At 54.3% G+C, this 22,536-nt stretch overlaps 2 protein-coding genes across 2 annotated transcripts in view; one reads left to right on the plus strand and one right to left on the minus strand.

The window, feature by feature from the left end:
* NAGPA (N-acetylglucosamine-1-phosphodiester alpha-N-acetylglucosaminidase) overlaps window positions 1–17,424 on the plus strand; it is a 36,019-nt gene extending 18,595 nt beyond the window's left edge. The window contains exon 12 of the mRNA XM_047780568.1: window positions 15,854–17,424. Coding sequence (XP_047636524.1) covers window positions 15,854–15,979 — 126 coding nt within the window. The 3' untranslated portion in view covers window positions 15,980–17,424. The remainder of the gene's footprint in view (window positions 1–15,853) is intronic.
* Window positions 2,364–22,536, minus strand: part of SEC14L5 (SEC14 like lipid binding 5) — a 43,319-nt gene continuing 23,146 nt past the window's right edge. Inside the window, exons 7-16 of the mRNA XM_047780566.1 lie at window positions 20,223–20,335; window positions 17,714–17,903; window positions 15,971–16,059; window positions 15,815–15,885; window positions 13,902–14,073; window positions 9,769–9,903; window positions 8,917–9,051; window positions 7,978–8,205; window positions 6,889–7,067; window positions 2,364–3,847 (exon numbers count right to left, since the gene is read on the minus strand). Of these exons, the coding sequence (XP_047636522.1) occupies window positions 3,736–3,847; window positions 6,889–7,067; window positions 7,978–8,205; window positions 8,917–9,051; window positions 9,769–9,903; window positions 13,902–14,073; window positions 15,815–15,885; window positions 15,971–16,059; window positions 17,714–17,903; window positions 20,223–20,335 (1,424 nt within the window). The 3' untranslated portion in view covers window positions 2,364–3,735. The remainder of the gene's footprint in view (window positions 3,848–6,888; window positions 7,068–7,977; window positions 8,206–8,916; window positions 9,052–9,768; window positions 9,904–13,901; window positions 14,074–15,814; window positions 15,886–15,970; window positions 16,060–17,713; window positions 17,904–20,222; window positions 20,336–22,536) is intronic.

The following is a 22,536-nucleotide window of genomic DNA, read 5'->3' on the forward strand; positions in this document are numbered from 1 at the left end:
TCTCCAGGGTGACAACAGAAAGAGGTCGATCCAAATCTAAAACGTTTAATGCTCAGGTGGAGCAAACAATCAGGTGAACAAGACATGTCATGATTTCCTGGCTGAAACAGACCGTGTGATCCGTTCATCTCATAGGGGGGCAGATTCCAGAGGCAGCATAGGGGGAAAAGTCTCAAACGCCCTTTATTTCAACCCGTAGGAAGGATATTCTGTAGCCAGTCATGGGGAACACCATTTGGAATGATGCTCTTCCGACTGGTAGATGTGCCCAGAGAGCAAGGAGTGGCTACAAAGGGCAAGTGGGAGGGAGATAGGATCCCGACCCCCGCTGCTACCCAGATGCCCGTGGTGCTGAGCCTCCTATTAGGAAGGCCTCTGAGTCTTTGGATGAGAAGCGAGACAATCAGAATAACCAATAACTCCTACTGAGCACCTTCCATGTGCTGGGCGCTGGGCTGGGGACTTTACGGCCACTCTCAGGCGGTCCCACTACAACCCAGTGAATGAGGTAGGCACTGCTATCCCCTAAGGGTGATGAGGATGTTGAGGCACAGAGAGGTTAAGTCACCTGCTGGAGGTCACACAGCTAGGGTTTGACCCCCCACCTTGACTAAATTTTAAGACCCAGGCTTCTAAACCCAGTGTCTGGGCAGGTCCTTATTGCTAGTGGACCGTTTCTGTCCAGTCCACACTAGGTTAATGAACAAGATGGAGAAAGAAGCCAAGCCGAGAAGCTCCCAGCCCTTGGGTCTGGGCCAGTTTAGAAGCCATGGCTTGGCAGGCTTTTAATCCCAAGCCTCCCAAAGGTAGGAAGAAGGGCTGTTGATAATGATGCGCCAACGTGGGCCCCCGGGCCCCCAGGAGGAGGACCATAGCGGACTCCTCTGTGACCGTCTGATGCTCCTGGGGCCCAGTTCCCCTTGGCCACTGGGTGGCTGGCCCTCCCCCACCCCACGGTTAATTCTAGAGGAAATGTCGATCACAGGGCCCCGGCCCCTTCGCCAGTATGGAGTGAGCCGCCACAGGAGTGAGCGCGTGACTTGCGCAGAGGTTTCCCTGGGATTTGAGATGCAAAGGGTCTCTTTTCTGCCTTAGAGACTGAGAACCCTGTGGTTGTAGGTTAGGGGCTGCCATCAGCCACCTTCCCTCCAGATGGAGGAGGGTACAAGGCCAGCGCACAAGATGACATAGAGCCAAGAGGCCTGAGTGAGGTTAAGGATGAGCACAGGAGCCTGAAAACCCTGGACTCCTGGATGCAGCCATACCTGGAGCAAGCCCCACCTTCAGCCTTCCCAGTTCCAGGAGCCGGGGGTTCCCTTTGTTGCTTAAGCCTGTTTGCACTGGGGTTTTCCCTAGGGAGATAGGGAGCGAGAGCTCTCAAGTAGAGGCCTAGGGCTCCTCACAGCTGCCATTAAAGTCTGGGCTGCTGAGGGCAGACCCTGGTCCCTGCAACCAGCAGATCCAGGATCTGGTTGTCACAAGCCATGTATAAGCCCAAGCCAAGGGAAGGCTTCTCCATTCTTCAGGGAGTGCTGGTCCTGGGCACTAAGTGTGCAGGGCGTGCCAGGGCAGCCTACGCCAGAACGCTTCTAGTTTGTAGAGACAAGACAGAGATTGACCTAGGTGGTTGAAAATATTGCGAGGTGCTCTCGGCAGTAAGTGCTGGTGACACGGGAGCTGTTGGTTTTGAGGTTGTCTCCGGCCTTCCTCCCTCTCTCCCTCCCTCGAGCACACGCACACCTTGATGCAGAGTTGGGGGTTTTGTTCCTATACCTGAGATGCAGACCAGACACCACTGCGGTGGGTGGTGGGCGAGGCTCCCTCCCCGCGGGGAAGAGGGTGTCTCTGAGGACAGCGCCCTCCCTCTGCTCTAGGTTTGGGTTGGGGGTGGCATGGAAATAGGTTCTTGCCCCATCGTGCCAAACCACATGGAGGTGACAATCCCTGTGGTTGTGAACCCACCCCCAGGCGAGGTCCAGGGATTCTGGGTGTCAGCCAGGGGTGACCCCAGCCGTAAACAAGGCTGCGAGAGAAGAGTAAGCCTGAGCCTCTCCATCCCAGACTGCGGAGCAATGTCAGTGAGGTCCCTGCCAGGCAGATAAGGCAAGATAAGGTGGCCCAGAGGGGGCAGGGGTAGGTCGATAGAGAGGGGTGGAGGCTGGGACGACCCCATCCAGGGGCACAGCTCTGTTCCCTTCACACAGCAGTGGTGGCTCTGTTTTTGCCAGCACTCCTATATGCCTTAGGGAAGCTGGAAATCCTGATTTCTGTGTGGAAGCCCCTCCCCCCCTTTTTGGCTATGCCTGCAGCATACAGAAGTTCCTGGGCCAAGGATCGAACCCATGCCACGGCAGCGACCCTAGCCGCTGCAGTGACAATGCCAGATCCCCTACCTCCTGTGCCACAAGAGAACTGGAATTGGGGAATCCCCCAGTTTTTAAACCATTTGTTGATGCAAAAAATGAAAATACTAAAAGCAGGCCAGATCAGACTGCAGGTTGCCAGTGGTGACCTCTGACCTGTTTTTTTTTTTTGGAGGCCCAGGAAATGAAAGGAGAAATGTCCTCAGGCTCCAGGGAGACCCGCGTCCCTCCAATGTAGGAACTTGGGGCACGTCTTTCAGTATTGGAGCTGGTTCTGAGGGTCAGATTTGCCCCAGAGCAGCTGCAGCAAAGCCATAACCCCCATCCCACAGAGGAGTCCTGCTGCCATGCTGAGAGCCTGGATCCAGCCTTGCCTGAAGCAAGACCTCCTAGACAGCACCCATAACTGGTCATCCTTTTTTGTTCAAGCCACTGGGAGGTGACTTATAACCAGAACAGTCATAATTAAACAGATTCCCAGGAGAGAAAGGGACCTCCAGAGAGTATAAAGCTGCCTCATCACTGCCTAGAACTCAACAGAGACCCTAGGCCTTCCCACCCTCTTCTAGTCGGGGGTGGTCAGGGTTAGGCCTTCCCGGGATAAATGAATTTCAAGTCCAGAGTGGGTGGGAATTTCTAAGTCCACATAGAACATGGAGCCTGTGACTCATATAACTGTTCACGGGCATATTTTGGGTCCCAGGGCATGGCTATGGGATTAGATGCTATGGTGAACCCCATCATTTCAGCTTCTCATGGGGGGAACCCCAGTAGTCTCAGAAGCACCCCACCCTTGTGCTTTTCAGACCAGATGTTTGGCCCCAGGGACACGCCTGTGATCCAGGCCCTCTCTGCACAGTGATTGGTCCAGGTTGGACACAGGCCCTGCAGGCCAATCCATGTTCTCCATACCCTGGCAACTGTGGTTGGTTCAGGGGCCAGCCTGGGACCCAAGCAAATGGTGAGGCTCAATTCTGGGAGGTTGGATGAGACTTTGCCAGGAGACAGATGCTCTTCTGCAGCTGAGCTGGGGGAGGGAGGGAGGAAGCCTCCTGGCGATGGGGTCCCCTACATAGCGAAGGCCCCTGAGAAGGAGGCCACCCCAGGGAGCAGAGCCAGAGATGGAGAAGGCACTGAGCCTGATGACATCCCCAAGCCCCCAGGCCCAAACATGGTCAACCCACCGCTTGGCTTTTCCTACATGGAGCCTGTAGATGCTTCTGTCCTCACAACCTGAAGAGCCCATGGAGCTCCAGACACTCCAACTTTGGCAGTGTCCAGACCCACGGCTGCAGCCCACATGGTCCCAAGGCCTCATGGACACTTGCGGACGTGGGAGGGGAGCCAGCTGCCCCGCACGGCTCGGGCCTGGCTATCTGGAGACCAGGGAGCTGCTGTGGGAGTGGCCGGAGGAGGAGGAGGAGGTGGCGGCGCTGAGCTGGGAGAAGCGGCTGGTGCAGGATTCCAGGCTGGACATGGAGCCCCTGGGGAGGAAGGGCACACACGTTGCCTCCTGGTGGGGACACAGCCCTGGGGCCACAGGCAGCGGTGCGAAAGCTGGTGATGCTGCAAATGAGGCCCCAGGGCTCTTTCCACAGGCTGGTATCCACCCCAGGCACAGAGGGCAGGTGCAGAGGGAAACGCGAGGGAAGGTGTGATGAGAAAGGAAGCCACACCCATTTCCCTGCACCCCTTTGCCCCCCAAACAGGGCCCAGGGCTTCACTGACCCAAGGACCCAGCATGGCCCGGGGGCACCCCATCATCTCCAGCCTCACCCCTTCCTCCTTTCAGTTCCTCTGACACCCACCTCCCTGTCTTGGGGGCTGTGTGTCTGTGCCTGCTGCCTTTCAAAAGCCTCTCTCTCCTGCCCACCTAGTCTAGTGCACTCGCTCCAGAGCAGAGCTGTTCAGGAGCTCGCACTTCCGCAGTAATGCACACATTTCATATCTGCACCATCCAGTGTGACTGTCACTGACCAGGTGGGGCTTCTGGGCACTCGGGATGTGGCCAGTGTGACCCAAGAACTAAATTTTTAATTTTACTGAACTCTAATGGCTGTGTTTAAATTGCTCTCTTTGGCTAGTAGCTCCCAAGTTGGACAGTGAGGCCTCAGGGCCCAGCTACTCAGAGTGTGGTCCAGGGACCAGCAGCACCAGCATGTCCTGGAGCTGATTAGAGCTGCAGACTCCTCGGGCTTGCCCCAGAGCTGCACAATCAGAGTCTGCATTTTGACAAGCCCCCCAGATGACCGTGTGCACACCACCTAGAACTCAACTCCAGTGTCACTTCCCAGATACCTCGCCCACAGCCCTGCTCACCCTGTGCCAGGCCTGGTTCTGGGCTCTAATAGCACCACATGTTAAGGCCTCTGGGCACCTCCTGGAGTGTGACCTTGGGCAAGGACCCCAGGCTGGAATAAATCCTGGCATCCATCTCTGCCCGGGTGTGGTCACGTGGTCTCTTGCTCCGTGATGGCAGACCCTGTCTGTCTGATCCCCCCAGGGCCAGCCCAGAGCCTGCCCATTGAGCAAAATAGCCTTGAGCTGGTTCTCTGTTGAGGATGTGGTCAAGGGTCCCCCCAAACTGACCAGACCAGACAGGCTGGCAAGTAGCATCTACATGCATGTGTCCCTCTGGGCCTCGGTCTCTGTCCCCTGCACGGAGGCCCAGTGGCCAAAACAGGCTGCTTCTGGGAGTTCCCTGGTGGTCTGGTGGCTCTGACGTGGCACTTTCACCACTGCAGTCTGGTTTAATCCCTGGTCTGGGGTTTGAGATCCCACATCAAGTCACTGTAGTCTGAGGCAAAAAAAAAGAAAAAAAAGCCCCTTCCCAAAGAGAACATTGCACCATTGTACCCTGTGACACCTGGCAGAGTCTCTCTTTGAGGTAGAGAAGCGAGGCATTCCCATTGTGGCTTAGCTGGTTACAAACTCAACTAGGATCCATGAGGACATGGGCTCCATCCCTGGCCTCCCTCAGTGGGTTAAGGATCTGGCGTTGCTGTGAGCTGTGGTGTAGGTCGCAGGTGTGGCTCAGATCCCTCGCTGCTGTGGCTGTGGTGTAGGCCAGCAGCTGCAGCTCCAATTCTACCCCCAGCCCAGAAACTTCCAAATGCTGCCAGTGTAGCCCTGAAAAAGACAAAAAATAAAAATAATAAAAATGAAGTAGAGAAGCTGGCCCAGCTTTTCTCCACTGGCTGTGGGACGGGGGTCCACAAGCAACACCCTCTTGGAGCCTAAATTTTACTCCATAGTGAAGAATTTAAAGTGTCATTTTTAGAAGGAAACTAACACAGATACATTAGAAAAGCAGGATGCAACATCCCATTTGTTTTTAAAAGATAAAACACAGTGCCTGGAATAAACCACTATTAGATGTTTACTGTATGCCCAGATGAAGCACAGGCTCCCCTCCCCAACCATCTCATCCTTAGGACAACCCCATGACGTAGGGGCTCCCCAGGTCCCCATTTACCATTTGGGACTTAGAGAGGTAAAGTGACTTGCCTGAGGTCACACAGCAATCAGGAAGTGCTGGAGGTCTTTTTTTTGGTCTTTTGTCTTTTGTGTGTTTGTGTGTGTGTGTGTGTGTGTGTGTGTGTGTTTAGGACCATACCCACGGCATATGGAAGTTCCCAGGCTAGGGGTCAAATTGGAGCTGTAGCTTCTGGCCTGCACCACAGCTTACAGCCACATGGGAGCCTCAATCATGTCTGCAACCTACGCTATAGCTCATGGCAACACTGGATCCTTAATCCACTGAGTAAGGCCAGGGATTGAACCTGTGTCCTCATGGACACTAGTTGGGTTCGTTAGCACTAAGCCACGATGGAAACTCTGTAGGAGGTTTGTTTTTTTTGTCTTTTGTCCTTTTTCTAGGGCCGCACCTGCGGCATATGGAGGTTCCCAGGCTAGGGGTCTAATTGGAGCTATAGCTGCCAGTCTATACCACAGCCACAGCAATGCCAGATCCAAGCTGTGTCTGACACCTACACCACAGCTGACGGCAACGCTGGATCCTTAACCCCTGAGCAAGGCCAGGGATCGAATCTGCAACCTCATGGTTCCTGGTCGGATTTGTTTCCGCTGAGCCACGGCAGGAACTCTGTAGGAAGTCTTAACCATTGCATTTCTGTCTCTCTGACAGCAACACTTGGGGAGAGTTGTCTATGGGGCATTATTCGAGAATGTTCTAGAGCAGTCCAAACCCTAGTGCATGGAATTCTAGGGGAGGGAGGCTACAAATAAGGGGGCTCCCCTTCACCCCCAACCCATCAATCTGGTATATTGGGCTTCTGTTGGGGTCTTATTTGAAGAGAAAGTTCTGTAGCTGAGGCTGAGACAGACCTCACGTTCAGCCTGATTGCTCATGAGAAGGTGCTGAGCCCCTGGAAAGTTTAACGCCACCCACCGTGGGAAGCTCAAGGGCAGGTCTGGGAGGTGAATCCAGCGGCCCCAGCTGGGAGGGAAGGGGGCTTGGGCATGCTGGGGGCCTGACCTGGAGGGGAGTCCCGGCCCCTGGTACCTGAAGTCCTCGGACGCCAGCACCTCGTAGTAGTAGAGGAGTCTGCACCTGGGGCCGGGGCTCTGCAGGGCCGTCAGGACGTCCTCCACGCCCGGGAGGCTGCAGGCCCCGTGGCTGGGGGCGCTGTGCATTTGCCACTGGAGCAGGTAGATGCCAGGCCACCGGGTCACGTGGGAGCCCTGAAACACAGCAGCCACGCCTGAGGCCCTGGTCTGCCTGGGGACTGGAGCCCCCTTCTGAACCAGTCCCCCAGCAAACCCTTCCTTTTGGGGTGCCCCAAAGCCATCCTTGCCCCTCTCTGCTGTTACCCCACATCCCTGGCAGCTGAGTGCCTCCCTCTTCATTGGGGGCAGTGAGGTCTGGGGGTGCGGCTGCAGGCCAACAGAGGTGGGGTTTGGTTAGAAGCCTGGATTTTGTTGGGCTTCTGTCCTGCTGAGTGGGATTTGCAAATTGACACCTCCCTCCCTGGGGAGGGATTTGGGTCAGAGCTTGAAGGTGCCTGGAGTTTGCTGAGGGCCAGGGGACAGCAAGAAAGGCGGGTGTTAGTTGTTATAAAAAGGGTGACCTTGGATGTTTGGTGGGACCCGGGAGCAGGGGTGCTGGTGTGTGATGTGACTGCTGTCTTCTCAATTCCCCTATGAAACCTTCAGTAAGATCTGCAGTGCTCGCCTGTGTGTGTGTGTGTGAAGCACCAGCCTCGTGGAGGATGAGGGGTCAGCAAGGGTGGCTTCTGCTCTGGTGACATGTCTGAGGGCTGTTCCCAGACTCACAGTTTCTCTGCTGTGTCGGTTCTGAAACTAGACTGTGCATCAGAAACCAGGCAGAGACTGAGGGATGGGAGCGCCAGGCCCCACGCCCACAGGGGCCTGGCAACCTGCATCTTTGATTCTAAATCTCGGGATTCTAAGGATGGGGTCCTGGGGCCCCAGGCCGTAGACCTGCCAGAATCTGTCCCTTCCCCCGACGGTCCACAGGGTCCCTCAGGGCAGGGACCAGGTCTGGTCTGTGTACTGCTGTGTCCCCAGAACCCTGGCACACAGCAAACATGCAGTCCGTGTGATGAATGAATAATGAACTAAGCACCGGAACCTGGATGCTGTCTCCTTCCCGGCAGACAAGGGGGGCCTCCACCCGGCTGTAGTCTCCGCCCAGCGCCCGGCCTTTATCCGTCCGCTGCCCGCCGGCCCTGGCCCTGGGTTCCTGGGGGCCCAGCGTGGGCGCCTGCTTGGCATGGTACAGACTGAACACCACGTCCCCTCGCAAGATGTCAAAGTCCCAGGTGATGACTGACTCTCTCTCCAGAATCTCCACGACAACCTGCATGTGGACAGGTGACAGGGGCCAGGTGAGGTCTGGACGCCCGGCCTGGAAGGGGCTGGGGCAGAGAGGTCAGCTGCAGGGGGTGTGGGCTCCCAGCCACGCCCAGTCCAAGAATCGCTCTGAACAGGCAGACCCGCCTCTGTCTGAAATGCCTGGGAGGTTCCACCCCACTGCAGGGGGACCCCGAGCCAAGGACTGGCTATTGTGAGGGTACAAGAGGCCAGCCCCCTTCAGGGAGTCCCCGTCGTGGCTCAGTGGAACCCAGGTAGTGTCCGTGAGGGTGCAGGTTCAGTCCCTGGCTTTACTTAGTGGATCAGGCATCCAGTGTTGCTGTGAGCTGTGGTGTACGTAGGGTGCACACGGGGCTCAGGTCCTGTGTTGCTGTGGCCGTGGTGTGGGCCAGCAGCTGCAGCTCCAATTCAGTCCTTAGCCTAGAAGCTTCCACATGCCGTAGGTTCAGCCCAAAAAAACCCTCACCCCCAAAAAAGAGGTCAGCCCCCACAGGTGGGCCAGACCAGGGCTAAAATCGCCTCGTGGCTTAGCTCCTGCCTCAGGCTCATCCTCCCCCAGCCTCCTCACAGATCTCTCCTGAGCACACACCCTCTACCAATCCCTGGCCCAGGAACCCTCATCGCCAGCTCGGCTGCAGGATCCCTGATGTAGGATGACACCCAGCCCAGCGGGCCCTCCCAGGCCGGGACCCCGCACCTCGTGGGGGGCCCCGCGGAGCACGCTGGCTGACTGGTAGGTCTCTGTCCACTGCCGCAGCTGGTCTTCGTGCTCCTGGTCCTCTTCTGTCACATAGAGGGACTTGGGGACGAGCCCTCCTTCGGGGACGTTACACTGGGGGACAAAGACACAAGGGACAGGTCGGGGCCCAGCTAGGCCTGGCTGACCCACGGAAAGGTGCTCGGAGACCCCTGGAGTCATACTTAGAACATGCATACATATCCTGACAACCGCAGAGACCTGGCAAGCTTGGCAAAATTCCTAGGAAATGTTGAAATCATACGAGCCGGCTGTTTGATATTTCCGTTAGAGAAGGAATAGGGGCGGCCCTTCTGCACTCAGATGAGATAAGGAGGCAATAGAAGCTGGGAGGCAATAAAGGGGGCCTGGGGCCCCCTCCCCTGGAAGCAGCTGCTTGGTTGTCCCCTGCTGTGTGGCAGCGGTTGGGGATAAAGCCCTTTGGGTACCAGCTCCAGGGTCCAGGCCGCTGGGACATTTGCGTCACCTCCCCCTGCAGCAGAGGGTGCAAAGCCAGCAGGTAAACTCTGACTGCTGCCTAGCAACATCCTGGATGGGGATACAGAAGGGTAAGCCTTTGACTGGCGTGGTTTCTGAGCTTCCAGGAAACTTCTGCTTCACTCACTATGTTTGAAAGGAAGGCCCCTTCTTTGGGGAGCAGTTACCTCTCTTTGGGGCAGCTTCTAAAACTAGCTCTGCCCCCAGAGAGCTAGCATGGCCCTGCCCAGGTAAGAGCATGCACAAAGCGGCCCGCTCTTCTCCAGCCTCCCTCCACCCTGCAGCCCAACCCCTCCAGGAGCACCAGGGCCTCACCAGGCACTCGCCCCCCAGGAAGTCGGGGATGACGTCTTTGTCCAGGTAGTCCACGAGGCCCCCGGGGCCCTGGTAGTTACTGCCACTGTAGATGAGGAACTTCTGCCTGGTGTTCTCGTTGATGAAGGGGCTGATCTGACGTGGGGGAGATGGGGCAAGATGCAAAGTTGGTTTTTTTTAATTGAGGTCTAATTCACAGAACACAGAATTAACCATTTTAAAGTGAGCAATTTGATGGCTTTGAGTTCACTTTCTTGGGCAACCATCACCTCTAATTCCAAGGCACTGTTGTCACTTCAAAAGGAAACCCCAGACCCATTAGCATTCGGTCCCTTCTCCTTTCCCCACAGCTCCTGGAAACCGCCAGGCTGGCTCTCTGGGGTTTTCTGTCTCTATGATTCCTATTCTGGAGATTTCATAGAAAAGGAATCACACAGGAGTTCCTGTTGTGGCTCAGTGGGTTAAGAACCCGACTAGTATCCACAAGGATGCAGGTTTGATTCCTGGCCTTGCTCAGTGGGTTAAGGATCCGGCATTGCCATGAGCTGTGGTGTGGGTCACAGTTTCAACTCGGATCCTGCATTGCTGTGGCTGCAGCATAGGCTGGCAGCTATAGCTCTGATTAGATCCCTAGCCTGGGAACTTCCATATTCTGCATGTGTGGCCCTAAAAGAAAAAAAAAAAGGAATCACACATATGAGCCCTTTCTTGACTGGCTCCTTTGACTGAGGGTCATGTTTTCAGGGTTCATCCATGTGGTAGCCCAAGTCAGAACTCCTTTTTCATGGCTGAATAATATTCCATCATGTGGATGACCATGTTTTATTTATTTCCAGATGGAAAGGATTTCAACACCTAGCTCTAAGCTGCATGTCAATCTGGTTTTTCACGGTGTCCTAATGCTGGGGTGGTATCTGGTGCAGGAAGTAGCTGGTGAAGGGAGGCAGGCAATAGCCAGGCACTTAGAGTGGCAGAGCACCAACCGGCTCAGCAAGGGATGCCACCAGCAAAAGATGGATTGGGAACTAGAAACCCTACCTATGTGGGTCCCACGCCTTCAGCCCCCACCCTACATGCCGGGAGGTGGTCCCTGTGGGCTCAGCAACCTGGCTTCCTGTGCTGGCTTCCATCTGCTGTGGCCAAGGAGGACATGGCACCAGGAGATGGGAGGGGAACCTTCTTCCCCTGGTCCCTCCCTGCTCCAGTGCCCCCGGCAGCCCCCACCCTCACCTGTCCCAGCTCCCCTGGGGCTCTGAGAACAAGGACATGCCTCTTGTCCCTGTGGCCCTGGGTGGGCAGGGCCCTGGGGTGGGCAGGGCTCACGGCAGCGGCTCTCCATCCTGCCCACACCCCTGTGAGGAGTTCCTTTGTGTCACCCCTCCACCCAGTGGAGCCATGTGGGTGAATCCTGCTTCCAGCCAGGACCCCAACTGACTGGCTCCCACCCCCACCCAACATGCATCTTCTTAGGAAATCTCCAAACAGCAAAGAAATTTAATTTTCACAAAGATCAGGCTACTTGGAGGAGTTCCCATTGTGGCGCAATGGAAATGAATCTGACTAGTATCCATGAAGATGCGGGTTTGATCCCTGGGTTGGAGATCTGGCGTGGCTGTGGTGTAGGCCAGCAGGTGTAGCTCCAATTTGACCCCTAGCCTGGGAACCTCCACATGCCAGGACTGCGGGCCTTAAAAAAAAAAAAAAAAAAAATCAGGCCACTTGGAGATAAAACGTCTCAGTAGCAAGTCCTGCCTGTCCTTCCTGCAGCTCCTGCCCCCCAATCCAGCCCCGTCAGAGCCTTGAGGCAGCCCCAGGAGCCAGGGAGCTTTCCATCCCAGAGGTCTGCTCATATCCTCTCCTCCTACAGCCCTGCCTTGGCTCCCTGCTGCCCCAGGACAAGGTCCCATCTTGGGCTCCACAGGCACTGGCCCCTGAGCATCTGGTCACCTTGCAGGGTTTTTCAGTCCCTCAGAAGCACCCGGCTGGGTCCTGCCTCTGGACCTTTGTCCTTGCTGTGTGGGTTGCCCGCCACACCCTTCCTCCTGCTCCTTCCCCAGGTCTCAGCCAGGACCTCCTTTGGCTCCCCAGTCTAAGTTATCCCCCCCTTGTCCCCGCCCGGCTTCCTTCCCCAATAACCCTGGACGCCCCCTGCCCTTGTTACAGGGCTTTGTGAAGCAGTTTCTTGGGTGGGGCTATCGAGTTTCTCTCCCAACATACCCCCCTGGACACAGGGGGAGACACACTACATCCCCGCAGCTGGGACAGGTGCCCGGCACACAGGAGGTGCTTTAAAACAGAGCCCGTTTAACTCTCAACGCTTGAATCTCCCTCCTGATTGAGCCTCTCAGTACAGCAGGGATTCTCAGGCTTCCAGGCACCGAATCCCCAGGGCTGGTAAGATGCTGACCCCAAGTCTGGAGGACAGAGGGGGCCTGGCACCCTGCCCTGGCCTGCAAGGCCGCATTTCAGTAGCAAGGCCTCAGGACAGAGCTTTTCAACTGCAGCGATAACCTGGTGGTGGCTGTGAAATCACCTTGGTGCTGTGAGTAGCCTGTTTGGAATGAACTAGAAGAGAACAGCAAAGCATGTTGTAAATGGTTAGCGAGAACCATCACTTGAGAATCTGTTGTTTCAGGGTGTGTGTGTGTGTGTGTGTGTGTATACATGTGTGTACACCCAGGCCATGTGCACACACGAGGAGACCAGGTTGCAACATAAAGTGTATTTCTTTTCTATTTTTTTTTTCTTTTTGGGCCACACCTGCAGGATATGGAAATTCCCAGGCCAGGGGCTGAATCGGAGCCATAGCTGCCGGCCTGTGTCACAGCCACAGTCACGCAGGATCTGAGCAGTGTCTGAGACCTACACCACAGCTCACGGCAACACTGGATTCTTGATGTTCTGAGCAAGGCCAGGGATCAAACCCTCATCCTCATGGATACCAGTCAGGTTCTTAACCCACTGAGCCACAGTGGGAACTCCCTAAAGTATGTTTTTTAGTATAAATTGTGGGCAAAAAGTTTTCACATCCCTATAGCACAGGATCCCAACACTCCTCAGAATCAGGTCACAGGAGTCCCAGGAACACTGTGGAATCCTAAGCATGGCTTTTGGGTCTACAAAGCTGAACAGTGAATATATAACATGGGGTCCATCCACATGATGGAATATTATTCACATATAAAAAGGAATGAAGTACTGATTGTGGCTACAACAGGAGTGAACCTGAAATTATGCTAAGTAAGAGAAATCAGACTCAAAAAGCCCCACAGGATTCCACATACATGAAATATCTAGGAGTTCCCTTTGTGGCTCAGTGGTTAACACAGAGTTCGACTAGGAACCATGAGGTTGCAGGTTCGATCCCTGGCTTTGCTCAGTGGGTTAAGGATCCAGCGTTACCGTGAGCTGTGGTGTAGGTTGCAGACGCGGCTTGGATCCTGCGTTGCTGTGGCTCTGGTGTAGGCCGGCAGCTACAGCTCCAATTAGACCCCTAGCCCGGGAACCTCCATATGCCGCAGGAAGCGGCCCTAGAAAAGGCCAAAAAAAAGAAAGAAAGAAAAAAATGTCTAGACCAGGCAAATCCCTACAGAAAGAAGAGGCATGGTTGCAAGGGGCTGGGGGGAGGAGTGGGTAGGGGCTGCTATTGGGGATGGGGCTTCCTTGTTGGGGTGATGAAAATGTGGGTAGTGGTAATGGTTGCACAGCTCTGTGACTACATTAAAAGCCACTGATGGAGTTCCTGTTATGGCGCAACAGAAACAAATCTGACTAGGAACCATGAGGTTGTGGGTTCGATCCCTGGCTTTGCTCAGTGGGTTAAGGATCTGGCGTGGCCATAAGCTGTGGTGTAGGTTGCGTGACTTGGATCCTGTGTTGCTGTGGCCGTGGTGTAGGCTGGCAGCCGTAGCTCCAATTAGACCCCTAGCCTGGGAACCTCCATATGCCGCAGGTGTGGTCCTAAAACGCAAAAAAAAAAAGCCACTGAATTCTACATTTGACAAGGGTGAACTTTATGGGCTATGACTTATATCTCAAAAAAACTGTCATTGAGAAGAAACAGCACATGACAAGTGGGTGGGGCCGCTCACCGACGGGACCCCCTCCCATCCCGGGCTCCTGCTCTTTCTTACCAGTGTCCAGAGCACAGGGAAGACGCGGGGGGCTCGCACGATGAGCAGCCGGCCCAGGGTCTCAGGGTAGTTGTCCTCCACCACCTCGATCATGCGCAGCAGCGCCTTCACCCCCGGCCGCCACAGGTGCCGCAGGCTCAGCCCCTCCAGGTCCACCAGGCACGTCCAAGAGCTGCGGCAGAGACGCCCCCTCACTCCACCTTGCCCAGCCGCCTCCCAGGGTCCTGGCAGCATCCTCGAGGGCCCAGGGGGCCCACAGACAGGAATGGACAAGGAGGCTCAGTAAAGCAGCACTGGGAGCCGGGGAGGAGGCAGGGGCCTCAGGACACACTTGTGGATCCTGCTACCGTGGGAAGGCCACATGGCTCAGAGGTTCAGAGACCCAAATTCAGGTGCCTGAGCCATGAGACATGGCCTGTGATAGTCACAGTCCCCATCTCGTCAATAGTTAGGTTTAAATGAGATGGTCTGTGGAAAGCTCTCTGCAAGGACAGGCACAGAGCACGCGCTCCATCAAAGCCAGCTGTTACCACTGATTGCTGAAAAGATGCTGGTGGCTAAACAGAGCGTAAGCGCTAAGAGCACACACTCCACTGCCAGATGGTCTGGGTTCCAGTCCCAGCTCTGCCATGTGCTGCGTGGCCATGGCTAGGCTACTTTAACCTCTCTGTGCCTCCACATCATTAGAACTAATTCATTGGGAAAATGACCGTTTTGCTGCAGCCGCTGGTCCTTGGGAACCTGTCCATCCAGCTTCGTTCCCTTCACCTTGCCCACCCGCTCCAAGGACCCCTTTGTGACATCCTGTCACCTGAGCCATACGGGGGCATTCTGCTTCTGGCCAGAACCCTGATTGATAGATTCCCCGTCCCAAACCCACTGGCTGCCCCTTTAGGAAAGCTCCAGATAGCAGAGTAACTTAATTCTCTCAAAGATCAGGCTATTTGGGGATGAAAAGCATCAGTACCAGGTCCTGCCTGTCCCTCCCTCCGAGACTGCTTAGGGTGACGTGAACCAAGGAGCTTGGGAGAGTTCCTGCTGCACAGGAAGTGCTTTGTGGGTACGTGTCTGCATCACCTCTTGAGTCATTGTTTTGGAGAAATTGTAAAGAAGCCCTAGGAAGGGTTTAGAGAAGAGGAAGCCACAGCGCAGAAAGCCTGAGTGCCTTTGGGGGTGGTGACACTCTAGGTATTGTTATGGGAAACGCAGTGCAAGAATAGAAGTTTGGGAATTCCTGTCATGGCACAGTGGTTAACAAATCCAACTAGGAACCATGAAGTTGCAGGTTCGATCCCTGGCCTTTCTCAGTGGGTTAAGGATCTGGCATTGCCATGAGCTGTGGTGTAGGTTGCAGATGAGGCTCGGATCCCTTGTTGTTGTGGCTCTGATGTAGGCCGGTGGCTACAGCTCTGATTAAACCCCTAGCCTGGGAATCTCCATATGCCCTGGGAGTGGCCCTAGAAAAGATGGAAAAAAAAAAAAAAGAAAAGAAAAGAAGTTTGGGGCAGCCAGGGACAGGCAGTGGGTCCCTGGATGTGCCGTGGCACCTGCAAGGTCCACCTGCCTGGGAGACAGCCAAGGTGGATCTCAGGTGGGAGAGCGGGTCTCCAAAAGCCAAGTCTGGGAGGCAGCATGGCATGGGGAGAAAGTCCCTGAGTCCCAGCCAGATGGGAACAGGTTCACTTGCCAACTCTGCCCCTTCCCCGCCAGCAGCCTTGAATGACCTCACCACTCCGAGCCTCGTCCACAAAGAACACGGATACTAAGAGCCCCTGCCTCGTAGGGTTAAGAATCAGGTGAGGGCACCTCTGAAAAGTGTCTAGCAGGCTCCCTGGCATGGCACCTGTGCCAATAAACCTTGGCTGCTGTTACTGTTGGGGTGGGGGTGGGGCTGCCCCCGTCGGGGTTCTTGCCTGATGGGTCTGCCAAACTGCTTCGTGTTCCCTTCACAGCGCTTCTGTCCTTCCTCATTGACGGAAAGAACCTGGAAGGCAGAGAAGGTGCTGGCGAACGTGGACTTGGCTCTTCCAGCCACAGGCAGCCCGGAGGCTCTGGGGACCCCAACTCACGTGCTGTAGCAACACCTCCTCCCCCACAGCCTTCATCAAACCCTTGGTGTCCATGTGGCCCAGACGCAGGATGTACAGCGGGCGGCCGTCTTCGGGGTAGGGTTGAGCGAGGTGGGGACAGAAGGGAAACAGAGTTACATACTTTTATTTTTATGTATGTATGTTTGTATGTATGGTCTTTTTAGGGCCGTATCTGCAGTAGTTATGTTCTCTAAGGTCATACCACTGAGTCAGGGAGCACAGAACCACTGTTTCTAGGGGGAGTAAGAGGTTAAGTTCCTGCCAGCCTCCGGTCAGGACATTCTTGTCACCGATGGATGGTAACTTTGTTTTGCATGTGTTTCTGCTTAAGGACACCTTATTTAATGTATGTTGTTGATTCACTGACACTGAAGGAGGCCAGCAACACTGTAACCCATGCCTGAATGGCGCTTAGCTTGTCTTCTTCATAAGGTGCATCACAGCCTTCCTGTACTTGGCAATGTGGTGCTTCTGTACCGGGCAAGATCAATCCAAAAATGGGAAAGAAAAAAAAAAAAGCATCACTAAATAGGCTGCAGAAAGGACACGTGTTTACAGTAGGAGCTGAAGCAGGGAGGCAAAAGGACACTTACTCAACCTCAGCTGCGGAGGGCCGTGTTCATTTGGGTGACTCAGGTTTTCATCACTCTGCACACGTCCGTGAAGGACAGTGAAAGCGCCCAATATAGATTTGGGGGTTACAAGTTAATTTCAGTGAGTAGGCCAATTCACACATGCGGAATCCATGAATAGCAAAGATCGACTGTATATTGAAAGCAAGTGTTTCAACCAGTTCTTCAGGAGAGTCAAGCAATCGCCCTAATAATATACATGAATTTTTAACTAAAGGACATTGAAAAGCAAAACAGGCGCTGTCTTCAATGGCAGTTTCATTAAAAAAAAAAAATCCAGAGATGGGAAGTTCTCAGGTAGCCTAACAGTTAAGGATCCAGCGTTGTCGCTGCTGTGGTGTGGGTTCAGTCCCTGGCCTAGGAACGCATGTGTGCCTTGGGTGCAGACAAAAAAAAAAAAAGTCGAAGGATGATATCTGTAGTGGGTTAAAAAGGGCCCCCCAATTCGTGTCCAAATAAGAATGTGACCTTATTTGGAAATAGGCTCTCTGCAGGTGGGATTAGTCAGAGATCTCGAGATGAAATCATGCTGGATCAGGGCGGGTCCTAAATCCAGTGACCTGGGGTCTTTATAAGAAGAGGAGAGGACACACAAATACAGGGGGAAGGCCATGGGAGGACAGAGGCAGAGACTGTGATGTGGCCACAAGCCAAGGAATGCCTGGGGCCACCGGAAGCTGGAAGAGGCAGGAAGGATTTTCCTCCAGAGCCTTCAGAGGGAGGGATCACTGCCTTGCCGACCCTTTGATTTGGGACCTCTAGCCTCAAGAACAACGAGAGAATAAATTTCTGTTGCTTTAAGCCGCTCAGCTTGCGGTCATTTGCTGCGGTAGCCCCAAGACATTAATGAAGTGTTCCTGCAGCCAGAAAGCAATGATGAGTTGACCCAATCCCTGGGAAAAACATCTCGTCTCAAGCCCAGACATCTATCCCAGCTCTGCCTTCACGGCTGGGTTGTCACCTCCAAGGCATCCCCAGATGCCCAGAAGAGCCGAAAGGAAAAATCAGAACCTAAAATGAAAAGAGGCATTCAAAGCACATTGGGCAGGGACCCAAGGATGCACTCATGTCACGTGGGTGAGGGTCGCACCTATGTCCTGGTAGTGCCAGCCCCCTGCGTAGAACTCCTGCAGGAGGGCAGGAGGCCGCCACGTCTGCAGGAGGAGGTCCACCTGGTGCTGCTTTCGCCAGCTCAGCGACTGGCACAGCATCTCCCGGGCCCTGTCCAGGTGGAAGTCCCGAGCCCGCAGGAACCGAAGGATGTGCTCGTCTTTAGGGATCTGGGGGGAGAAGGAGGAGAAAGTCCTTTGCACAGGATTCCCCAACCCAGGAGCAAAGACTGGAAGTGGGTCTCTTGTCTTATCTGCAAAACCCTCAGATGGGAAAAGGACCTTAAACTCAACCACAGCACAGTCAGGGCTGGACTGCAGTGAACATGTGAGCTTGGAGGGCCAACTGTCCTCCTCCTGTGCTGGGGGTGCACCTCTTTCTCTTGGGAAGCTGCTCCCCAACACCAACCAGGGCTTTAGTTGGAATAGCTGATCACAGGACCCTACTTCCATAGCTTCAGGTGGACACGGTCCAGGCCAGACCAATCAGGATGTAGACAATTTTAAATCTGAAGAAAGCTGCATGGGAGTTCCCTGTGGCGCAGTGGTTAACGAATCCGACTAGGAACCATGAGGTTGAGGGTTTGATCCCTGGCCTCGCTCAGTGGGTTAAGGATCTGACGTTGCCTTGAGCTGTGGTGTAGATCGCAGACGTAGCTCGGATCCTGTGTTGCTGTGGCTCTGGTGTAGGCTGGCAGCTACAGCTCCCATTCGACCCCTAGTCTGGGAACCTCCATATGCCGAGGGAAGCAGCCCTAAAAAAGACAAAAAAAAAAAAAGAAAGCTGCATAAACCCCTTTTTCTAAAGAGGCAGAGGTGGCACTGAAGGCCATGGGCGGCCAAGATCCGAGCTCAGCAGGGAAGTGTGTCTGAGGGAACGAAGCAGAAATAAACAGATACAAGAACCAAAGGGGGAGTTCCCGATGTGGCCCAGTGGGTTACAAACTGGTAACTAGTTCCATGAGGATGTCAGTTCAATCCCTGGCCTTGCTCACTGGATTAAGGATCCAGCGTTGCCTTGAGCTATGGTGTAGGTTGCCAATGTGGCTCAGATCCTGCATTTCTGTGGCTGTGGTGTAGTCTGGCAACTGCAGCTCTGATTCAACCCCTAGCCTGGGAACCTCCATATGCTGCTGGTGTGGCCTTAAAAAGACAAAAAGAAAGAGAGGACAAATCAAGAGGTCCTGTTTGGGACACCCCCCGAGACAGGGTGCATGTCCCCTGTGCTGGGCTGCATGGGGCCCCTCCAAATTACATCCACCCATAACCTCTGGATGTGACCCATTTGGAAACAGGGTCTTTGCAGAAATAACTGGTTAAGATGAGGTCATACTGGATTAGGGGCGCCCTCGTCCATGCCTCTTGTCCTTATTTTAAGAGGGACATTTGGACAGGGACACGGAACATGAAGAGGGGAGATGCCACGTGAAGGCGGGGGCAGAGACTGGAGTGATGCAGCCACAGCCAAGGACTGCTGGTGGCGATCAGAAGCCGAGGTGAGAGGTGCACAGACTCCCCCTCGGAGCCTCCAGAGGGAACCACCCCCACTGACACCTTGATTTCAGAGTCCACATGCACTCAACAGTCTACCCTTGGAAGTCCTTAAATCTCTTAGAAAAGAACTCTATGCCTGGTTTTGTGAACGTGGGGCCACAGAGCTATGTCTGTGCTCAGGTGACAGTGCTCCCCTGGGGACACTGATGATGTCTGGAGCCATTTTTGGTTGTCACAACTGGGGAAGAACTCTTGGCCTCTAAGGGAGGCTGCTCAACGCCCCACAGAGCACAGGACACCCCACGGTAAAGAACCCTCTGGGGAATTCCCAAGCGGCACAGCACCTTAAGGACCTGGCATTGTCACTGCTATGGGGCAGGCTGCTGCTGTGGCATGGGTTTGATCCCTGGCCTGGAAATTTCCACATGCCTTGGGAGCCACCAAAAGAAAATAATAATAACAGCTCAAAAAATAAAGGAAATAAAGGAAAAAAAAAAAGAGAGAGAACCATCCGGCCTCAAATGTCAGTAGCACCGAGGATGGAAACCCTGCTGTCTGTGGTACGAAGAGAATGCGTGAGAGGAGCTCCCGTCATGGCGCAGTGGTTAACGAATCCGACTGGGAACCATGAGGTTGCGGGTTCGGTCCCTGCCTTTGCTCAGTGGGTTAACAATCCAGCGTTGCCGTGAGCTGTAGTGTAGGTTGCAGATGTGGCTCGGATCCTGTGTTGCTGTGGCTCTGGCGTAGGCCGGTGGCTACAGCTATGATTGGACCCCTAGCCTGGGAACCTCCATATGCTGTGGGAGCGGCCCAAGAAATGGCAAAAAGACAAAAAAAAAAAAAAAAGAGTACATGAAACAAGACATACTAAAAAGAAGGCAAAATAGAAGTGTCCAGCCTTGCTAGTTACGCAGACCTCCTCACATGAGGCTTTCTCCCTCGTCCCCCTGGGGCCATGCCTGAGGCCCAGGAGCTGCAGCCCAGGCGCTGACCCACCTTGCCTTTGTGGGTCTCCTGCAACCAGTGCCGCAGCTGGATCAGGCAGCTCTCCTGCATGGGCGTGAGATGGCCCAGGCACCTCTCAATGTAATCTGTCTCCAGCTTGTCTCCTGGAAGAGAAGAGGGGGTTCAGGGCAAGAGGGAGATGCTGCATGGTCTGCCCCTTCTGGCACCCTGGCCTCACTGGTCACCTCGATTCTGAACCGTAGTTCAAAGTGCACGGTGGCCCTTTCACCAAACAGCCACTGGTCTTCAAAGCTTCTAGTGTTTGCAAGCCATTTCCGTGGCGGTTCTGAAAACTCAAGCAAGCCTGGACCTTACTGTGGTGACTGGTGTGTCCCTTTGACCCTCAGGAGTCAAGATAATTCCCACCCTCTGAAGATCAAGACCAATACGAGTTCACATCTGCTGACTTGCATCATCTTGCAAGTTCTCCCAACAGCCCTGGGGAGGAGGGTGTCTCTGTTGTTCCCACGTTAGAGAAGACAAAGCGGAGGCCAAGAGAAGTTCTGTTAACTTCAAAGGGTAAATGCATGTCATGTGCCCAGCATAAAGCTGGCAGTGGATAAATACCAGTTCCTTTTGCCTTCCCACCTCCCAGCCCCCTTGAGGGTTATGAGGCTTTCGGTAGACAAAGCCCTGACCCCAAAATACAGCCCAGGAGCTGCATGGATCATTCCCACCATTCAGTCTCGTCTCCACGATTGGTTAGTTGGAGGCCCGCGTGTGCCGGCATTTAGAGGCGGGGCTCCAAGCTGAGTTGCTGCTGCCCACTCTTAACTCCTGGGGTGGCGGATGCTGACACGGTGCAGCGTCTCAGCATTTCAGCATCTCGGCCATGGGTGGAAATGGTCCACAGAGAGCAGCCCCTGTGGGCATAGCCCATTCTTTGTGTACAGAAGGCATCATAAGAAAACAGTGTCTGAACATCCAGCAGCAGGACTGGCGCCTCCCTCCAAGGGCTGGTGGTCATGCCAGCTGCGTCACTAGGCACTGGGGTCAGCAGAGGCAGGACGGATGCTGTGACCCCCGAAACACCTCAGAGTGGTCAGGAGCAGCGATGCTGGAGACGGGGAGGGGCAATGAGGGATGAGGGAGGAAACACGAGGGAAGCAGGAGATGCCAGCTTCCTTCCGGCCTCCAGGCAGATGTGAGGCCCTTTCTCCTCAGCACAAAGGCTCAGTGATTCAGAGCAGGGGAGCAGGGGCATGACCTTGCCTCCTGCCAGCCAGCCTGAGTACCGCTCTGCTGGTGGACAGTGCGGATGGAGAAGGAAGGGGAGGCCTGGTATAAAATAGGGATGAGGAGTTCCCGTGGTGGCGCAGTGGTTAAGGAATCCGACTAGGAACCATGAGGTTGCGGGTTCGATCCCTGCCCTTGCTCAGTGGGTTAACGATCCGGCGTTGCCGTGAGCTGTGGTGTAGGTTGTAGACGCGGCTTGGATCCCGCGTTGCTGTGGCTCTGGCATAGGCAGCAGCTACAGCTCCGATTCAACCCCTAGCCTGGGAACCTCCATATGCTGCGGGAGCGGCCCAAGAAATAGCAAAAAGACAAAAATAAATAAATAAATAAATAAAATAGGGATGATCCAGGGCATGACCTGCTGAGTGTGTGCACAGAAGGGGAGGAGAAGTGCAGGGTTGTAAAATAAAAAATTTTTTTGAATAGTTTAAAAGCATACATACAACGACAGCCAGCTAGTGCACACAGTGGGTGCAGCATGAATATTTGTTGAACAAACAAATTCTGTTCTCCTGAAACACAGCCCCGGATGTCTTTTTGGTCGCGTGGCCTGTCTGCATCAGGCAAGCCCTTACACTCCACGGCCCCAAAGAGAAAAGAGTGATCATGAGCATGAGTGCACGTGGTTAAAACTGGAATCGTGAGGTGTGTGCAGTTTTGTATCCAAGGTTTTTTCCTTTAAGGTTATGTTCTGAACATTTTCTTTCTTTCTTTCCTTTTTCCGGCCGCCCCTGAAGCATATGGAAATTCCCAGGCCAGGGATCGAATCTGCGCCACAGCTGTCACAGCTGCGGCAGCACTGGATTCTTAACCTGCTGCGCCTGGCAGGAGATCAAACCTGTGCCTCACCAGCAACCTGAGCCGCTGCAGACACAGCACTGGATCCTTAACCTTCTGCGCCACAGCGGGAACTCCAATAAATGTTTATTAAGAAATAAGTTACGGTGCAACCACACCACAAAATACTGCCAAGTGCTGAGACACATGCACTGATACAAAAAGCTGTTTAAGCAACATTAGTAAGTGAAAAAAAAAGCAAAATAAGAAATCCCTGGGAGTTCTCTTTGTG

The sequence above is a fragment of the Phacochoerus africanus genome, chromosome 5, assembly GCF_016906955.1.
Source record: "Phacochoerus africanus isolate WHEZ1 chromosome 5, ROS_Pafr_v1, whole genome shotgun sequence".
Classification (NCBI taxonomy): domain Eukaryota; kingdom Metazoa; phylum Chordata; class Mammalia; order Artiodactyla; family Suidae; genus Phacochoerus; species Phacochoerus africanus.